Raw genomic sequence first — 7,486 nt, 5'->3', positions numbered from 1 at the left:
CAATAACAACATGATCATCTACACTTGGTTTTATCTAACACATAAAGTGGAGAATTCTCTGTAACTGATCTATCAGAGTTACTTCCCTTGATTTCCTTGTGATGCTCAAATTATCATGGTAATAATTGTTAAAATATAGATGATCATAAAATAATGACTGATGTGTATCTGATATTTTAGATTATCATATTCTCTTCCTCTAAAAGAATTTTATCAATTATACAAAACAGAACACCAAATTTTAAAACAACATTTTACTAGTGTGTAACCTTCCAATGCTCAATCCAGGATAAGACTTTTTCTAAGTTATCCTCCAATTCCTCTGGTGTGTTACTCAACAGTTCATGAACAATTTCCTCTTTGTAAGAGTCTCTGGCTTCCTCTAAGATCGTTTGGAATATCTCACACTGAATGTTATCTTCTAATTTCTTTCCTTTGTAACCCCTGAAATATTAATCATATTAAATAAGTTGATAACACCATAGAAAACTTTCCAAACTTTTCTAAGCAACCACTGAGGTCATAAACTAGCCGTTCAATTGTCTGAAATAATTTAAAACATCATATTAAAGTCCAATACATGAATATAAATCCACATCATTGACATTTGCTCTAAGTTGAGTAACAAAATTGCTGTCGTCAATATCGGGATGAGAGTCTAGAAGTTTATAAAACAGGGATCAATCTAGGTTTGGGGGGAAACTACCTTTTTTTCAAAATAGGGAAAAGGTTTGGCAAAATATAGGGGAATTTGAATCTTATTTATATCCAAAATTATATTCATTTTGACGAAACATAACTGTAAAACAACAAATTTTATTTTTAGATTTAGTAAAGCAAAATTTTTAAGCTCAATAATGAAAAATTTGAGTTTATCATAAAATATGCATTAGCTATATGATAAATATGAAGAAATTTGTGAACAAAAGTATAAACAAATTAATGAAAAATAAGTCAAGGGGAAATTGTGTTACAAAAACGGTGATTTTTTTAGCTTCAAATGGGGAATTTTCAAATCTTCAGGGGAATTTTAGGCCTGAGGGGAATTCATTCCTTGAGGGGAAATTTACCCATAAACGGTAATGAATCAGAGCTAGATTGATCCCTGTAAAATCACAAATGGTGATGACTTAAAGGATCTTCATGTGTGAAAAGAATCTTCTTTTTTCGCTTTTGTAGGAAAACCCAACATTTTACACATGTATGTATGTTAAGTCATTTTTGAATGAAATTAACTAAAATCATATGCATATAGAGAACAAAATTGAAACACTGAAATAATGTGCATTACATTTCCCATATATAAGCTTCTGTAAGTACATGTTATAAGTTACGTACCTGTTTTCTAATCTGTCGTAGAGGATGGAGTTATCTGTCCTGAGGACAAAGACAATATCAAACCACCTTTCAGGGAAGAACTCACAGCTGTGGTAGTCGACAATGTTTCCTCCCTGCCCCATCCTGTCCTCCAGCTCATCGATTACCTGTAAGCATCAATAAATAAATAGTACCACAATTAAAACACCAACATAACAATCCTAAGCTCAGAATCAAAAGAATACCTGTAGATTAGTTCACCGTTACTGTAGTTACCATGCATTGTACTCTCTCCATCTACAGTTAGATAGACATATGCATTCCAGTAGCAAACTAAAGTTCAGGGAAAATAACAAAATTCACAAGGGTTATTTATACATATAATTTTTACTTTTTCAAAATATGTACATATAACTCTCTCCTTTTTGAAAAAAACAAACAAACAAACAAACCTACTCTAGTGGGGGCTCCCGGGAGATATGGTGGGAGTGATTAAGATGTCTTGACATGTTACAAGCCCTCCACCTTACAAATTCAAATTCCAGATGGGCCAGTTGCCAGGTTTTCTCTGGGTACTCTGAACTTCCCCCCCCCTTTTTTTTTAACAAAAGCTGTGTCACGGTGTTTGAATTCACTTTGTATATAATTTCGTATTATATTAGGTGTTGAAACTACATGCGCTGTGTATTGTCTGAATTTACATGTTCCTGTGTCAATTGTAATGTCCTGTACATGTAAATCTGTGTGTATGTAAGTTGTTATGATGACGTATGAGAGGTGAGTGAATGGATTGGTTGAGTGTGTCACATTGACCCTGCATGACCCTGTCCTTGCATGTGCATGCCCACCCTGGTGGAAGCGTGTCCACACATTACATGGAAAATAGGTACCGGACACAGACCACCTACAGCTGGAAGCCTGTACAGGCTTCCAGCTGTAGGTGGTACAGGCTTCCAGCTGTAGGTGGTCTGTGTCCGGTACCTATTTTCCATGCAATGTGTACATGTGTGCTTTACAGCCATAGTGCTGAAAGGTATGTTTATTTGATATATAACTAGAAATAAAGTAATTAACTTATACTTCATTATGCAATATAATTAATATACTTTATACTGTAGTTTTCTGTTAGAACTTCTTTAAATAACTTTTCCATAAACCTTTATGATATGTATATGTATCACAAAGGACCGCATGTGGTCCCTAAGGTTGGGGTAATGTATAGGGTAAAGTGATTGTAAACTAAATGTAATAACTCTGAAACTAAAATAGAATTTACTATAGTTATATAATAAATAAATACTTGTATATATATCTATTACTTTACAGTATAAATCTATATAATATAATAGCTGGTACATTTATGTGTCCCTATGTATTGTCAGATATTGTTCTTTTTATTTCAGGTTATCTGTCTTCGTTTGAATGTATTAAACTGTCAACTATAAATATAAACGCCATTTATGTTATCCAGTTGTAGCAATTATTAACTAGCACTCGATCTGTAAACTATGGACTGCACCATTATTTTTCAATATTAATTCAATGTTCAAGGTTAAAAGGAATAATTGGGTAAAATCATTTTTGATTTGGTACATTAAAATCTACATCTAAATTTTTCAGATACTTTTTAATGTTAGATATAAGTCCATGATACTGAAGGTAATTAATTATTGCACAATGACTATTACAGAATTCATCATATGTAAAGAAGGAATATGGAGAAAAGTTTTTTAACAAGACTTGTATAGAGATGGCTTTGTACTTATGATGATCAGGTTTCCCTCCACCTATAAACCTGGCACATCCTTGGATGACACTGGTAGTTAAAAGGACATTTAAATCATATTCAAAACAAACAAACCCAAACCAAACATACCTATTTTTATATCAAATTGTCTGTACCTAATTGGTTTATGAATACTCATGTCACTGCATTTCTCCACCCCTTCCCTAGCTACCTAACTGAGTATTATGTACAATAGAAAAGGAGAAAGATTGTAAAACCGACCCTGTCTTCGTCTATCATCTGGCAGTCGTACACATGGTCCCATCCCTCATACAGGTCTCCTTGCTTAGCTACTTCTCCAATATTTAAATAGTTTAACGCTGCTCTCTGACATATTTCAGCTGCCAGTGTGGACTTTCCTGTACCAGGGGTACCTACACAAACAAACAAAACATATCAAATTGAAAGTCATCATTATTGAACAGTACACTTAAAGCCTGCACACTACATGTAACTACCATTAAGTCATCATTATTGAACAGTACACTTAAAGCCTGCACACTACATGTAACTACCATTAAGTCATCATTATTGAACAGTACACTTAAAGCCTGCACACTACATGTAACTACCATTAAGTCATCATTATTGAACAGTACACTTAAAGCCTGCACACTACATGTAACTACCATTAAGTCATCATTATTGAACAGTACACTTAAAGCCTGCACACTACATGTAACTACCATTAAGTCATCATTATTGAACAGTACACTTAAAGCCTGCACACTACATGTAACCACCATTAAGTCATCATTATTGAACAGTACACTTAAAGCCTGCACACTACATGTAACTACCATTAAGTCATCATTATTGAACAGTACACTTAAAGCCTGCACACTACATGTAACTACCATTAAGTCATCATTATTGAACAGTCATCATTATTGAACAGTACACTTAAAGCCTGCACACTACATGTAACTACCATTAAGTCATCATTATTGAACAGTACACTTAAAGCCTGCACACTACATGTAACTACCATTAAGTCATCATTATTGAACAGTACACTTAAAGCCTGCACACTACATGTAACTACCATACTCTTAAAGCCACACTATACTAACTATCAACAAAAAGTCAAATTAAATTTGAACCCCAATTTTGTTAGTATTTGTAGATTTAGCTGAAATAAAGTAAGATCAAAGAGTATTATAATGATTTCTTAATAACTTTGGTACAGCAGTTGTTGAAAGTCGATACTAAGTTACTTGTAAACATTTTAAAACTGGTTGCCATAGATCTAGAAGTTACAATTATTGCCGAACGGAAGTCGGAAAGTTCATGACCCGTTCTCGGAAGATTTCGGACAGACCTTACATATTTACATGAAATCACATGAAGTTCTCGGCAGCAACATTACAATGTCGGCTAACTTCCGTTTTTTTTTTACTAAATCATTAAATGGGACCCACCTAGCGATGTTCAATATTTATTTGATTTTTGTCAAAAGTCTCTGAATCATTATTGCTCATCTTGACCTCGATTTAGTCCTGTCTCTGCATAACTTACAACAGGATTTTTTTCAACATTGATGAAAAGTATAATTAGCTTCTGTTGTAGCAGAAAAGATGTCACCTTCTGATTAACTTTTCTGAAGGTGATATCTTTTCTGCTACAACAGTAGATAATGTAAAGTACATGTGTAACAATTTCAAGAATTGATTTGCTAACTAGTAAATATATAAATTATGATTAATTTTACAGGCCATCAATGGCTACAATTGTAAGGTCATTTACATGTAGGTTCAAATGGACATTATAGTATTTGTCACTGTTGTTATATTTTATTTTTTGCATATTTTAGTACATGTATATTCACATATTCATAGATATGTTGTTTCCTGGACCCATTATGATATCTGATAGAGCTGAATTTGTTCATACATGTATACATGTATACATGTGTTAGAAGTTATTGGTTTCACTCCCAATATTTTATCAACAAATCTGGTACCTAAACTGAAATGATTTATCAGCAATTCATTATTGATAAACACTAAATAGACTATGAAAAGCAACAATTTTCATTGGTTATTAAGGGTCGAGGAAGAGGAAAAATTTAACTGTGGTGATAAATACAAATCATGGTCAGTGTTGCTTAACTGTATGTACTTATAGAGAGCAAACGGGCCTAAGGCTTGTTCTCGAAGCTAACACTTGTGATAGACGTGTCTTGGTAATGTTAATCTATGTAAATCATCCATATGTTGGAAAACTTTGTCATCAACAAGAAACGGAACTCACAACAAGATCCAGCATTAATGCGCAAGACAGTATGTGAAATCACACTCTCACGTACTTTGAAAAATTTCAATATGAAAACATAAGTGAAAGATACCACACAATGTACACCTTCCAATTTATTCTTACCTGAATCTTACATTTACATTTTGTCCTGAATCTTAACTGCTTTATATCTTAACTTTAAAGCTGTTTTATGTGACGATTTGCTTCGGAATTTTTCGCCTGGCAAAGGAGAATAACGTTGAGATATATTTTGTAGCAGCAGTCACGTATTTTTTTACAAAGTGAAAGTAGAAGTGTCCTATCATGATTAATATTGTTTTTCTTGGTATAAAGTCAATACCAGTAATTCAAGAAGGCTATGATTCTAATATAAAAATATTTTCTAGAAGTACAGAAAGTCAATGCGCACAATAAGCAATAAGTAAAGAATAAAACACAGAATATCGATATTGATAAGAGAAGAGTTCAATTGTTGAGTTAGGGGACTCTTTAATAACTCATTATTTATTTTACTATTCAGTAACAGTTTAAAAAAACAGCAAACAAAAGAATGGATTAATTGCTGCACTTTCAGATAGGCTTTGCGCAAAATTATATAAGTGTTAATACTTTTAATACAGTCCACAGGGACATGAGGTTCTGTCTGAAGATACATACTAGTATACAAGTACATGTATGTATTGTTTATAAGTATAGACAAAATATTCATTAGCAGTGATTACTACAAATAAGTTCCCAAATACAAGACCGAAAATTAAATACATTGCAGATCTATCGTTACTCAAGATTCTATTTGTAGTCGTGTACATACATGCAGAAACATATATAACTCCTTCTTTATCTTTGTTGACAGGCAGCAGGAACTCCGGTTTATGGGCATTTTCCCTTGGCTAACTACTTTTAAGAGTATTATTTTAAACAAGATATTTCTGCATCAAAACAAAGTTTAAAAATTAAATCATGGTTTGATATGACCAATTGTCCCGATTAATATGATTTAATATGATTTTTGAAAGTTTGAAAATTACCAATTTTACCTGGTTTTTCAATAATCATCAATTCAAAACCGAAAGTGCATTTTGTTTTGTTCGTATATAAGTTCAAATATTTTTTTTTCCAAGATCTTACTCAAACCATCTGAAAATTACTGAATTTTTGTAAAATATCAAAGTTATTCTCCTGTATATATACTTATTTAAAAGTATATTTAAAAACCCTGAACACATACAGAGGTAATCCAATAATATTAGATCTCGATATTGAGAAAATTCTGATGTGCAATCAAAAGTGTCTCGTCGTGCTATACCTCTAACATTGTTGGAGTAATACAGAGGTACCTCTGCCAATCGTTAAAATTGCAGAGTTGCCAATCTCTATGTACATGTATGTATGTTTCTGATACATGTAAGTAATGTCAAACAAAATGAAATGTTCAAATTTTAGCATTTCTAAAGAATATTGTAGTACAACTTGTATGTACCCAATGCGAATTCTAAAATAAAAAGAATGTACACAAGTACATGTTACATCGACACCACATATCAATTTTCATGCTGTACTGTACATCACAGGCGTCTGCTTCTGGTTTGATAAAAATATGATAACCTACCACTACTATATCTATGAACATATAGTAGGGGTATGATGTTTAATTTTTCCAAAACCAGATGCAGACGCCTGTGTGTACATGTATCATATATATCTAAATCCTATCAAAATATCAACCATTTTCTCGTGTACGACAACTCATGCGAGGTTAACGAGGAAAAACATTTATCAACATATGTGTTATGATTGTCAAAATAGCCACGTTCTTTATAAAAACGTGTTACCTGTTATCAAAATATTCGGACCATGTGCTCTCGCCGCCATGTTGTTTTGTACGACGTGAAAATGGGACTCGTACGCTCATCCCAGTTCCGGATCGGCTTCGATTATTTTTAGATTAAATACAAAAATTCAATAAAACGAGTTTAAACACAAAACAAAAATATCTAAAAAATTAGCTGCCGATAGAAAAATGATTTACACAAAACAATAAAATAGAAAAAAATAGATAAAATATCCATTTAATCCTTCCAGTGTTCAACTTGAACAATCCAGTACCATTATTTTTTATAAAATGAC

The 7,486-nt window shown here is 32.6% G+C and overlaps 1 protein-coding gene across 1 annotated transcript; it reads right to left on the bottom strand.

Annotated features, from left to right (window-relative positions):
* Positions 1–239: 239 nt before the first annotated feature.
* Positions 240–7,277, bottom strand: LOC138333062 (adenylate kinase isoenzyme 6-like). Its single transcript, XM_069281175.1, has 4 exons — positions 7,192–7,277; positions 3,326–3,477; positions 1,339–1,484; positions 240–444 (listed from the first exon to the last, which is right to left on the bottom strand). Exons 1-4 carry the CDS (start codon positions 7,229–7,231, stop codon positions 258–260), a joined length of 525 nt encoding a protein of 174 aa, XP_069137276.1. The 5' UTR covers positions 7,232–7,277; the 3' UTR covers positions 240–257.
* Between the last annotated feature and the right edge of the window lie 209 nt (positions 7,278–7,486).

The sequence above is a fragment of the Argopecten irradians genome, chromosome 10 (assembly GCF_041381155.1).
Source record: "Argopecten irradians isolate NY chromosome 10, Ai_NY, whole genome shotgun sequence".
NCBI classification, from domain to species: domain Eukaryota; kingdom Metazoa; phylum Mollusca; class Bivalvia; order Pectinida; family Pectinidae; genus Argopecten; species Argopecten irradians.
This window is presented reverse-complemented; position numbering and strand designations above follow the sequence as displayed.

Coding starts and splice junctions, on each gene's coding strand:
- LOC138333062 (XM_069281175.1), bottom strand. CDS start 7,231: ATGGCGGCGAGAGCACATGGTCCGAATATTTTGATAACAG. Junction 3,478..7,191: donor TCCGAATATTTTGATAACAG/GTAACACGTTTT, acceptor TTGTTTGTGTAG/GTACCCCTGGTACAGGAAAG. Junction 1,485..3,325: donor AGATGATAGACGAAGACAGG/GTCGGTTTTACA, acceptor TGATGCTTACAG/GTAATCGATGAGCTGGAGGA.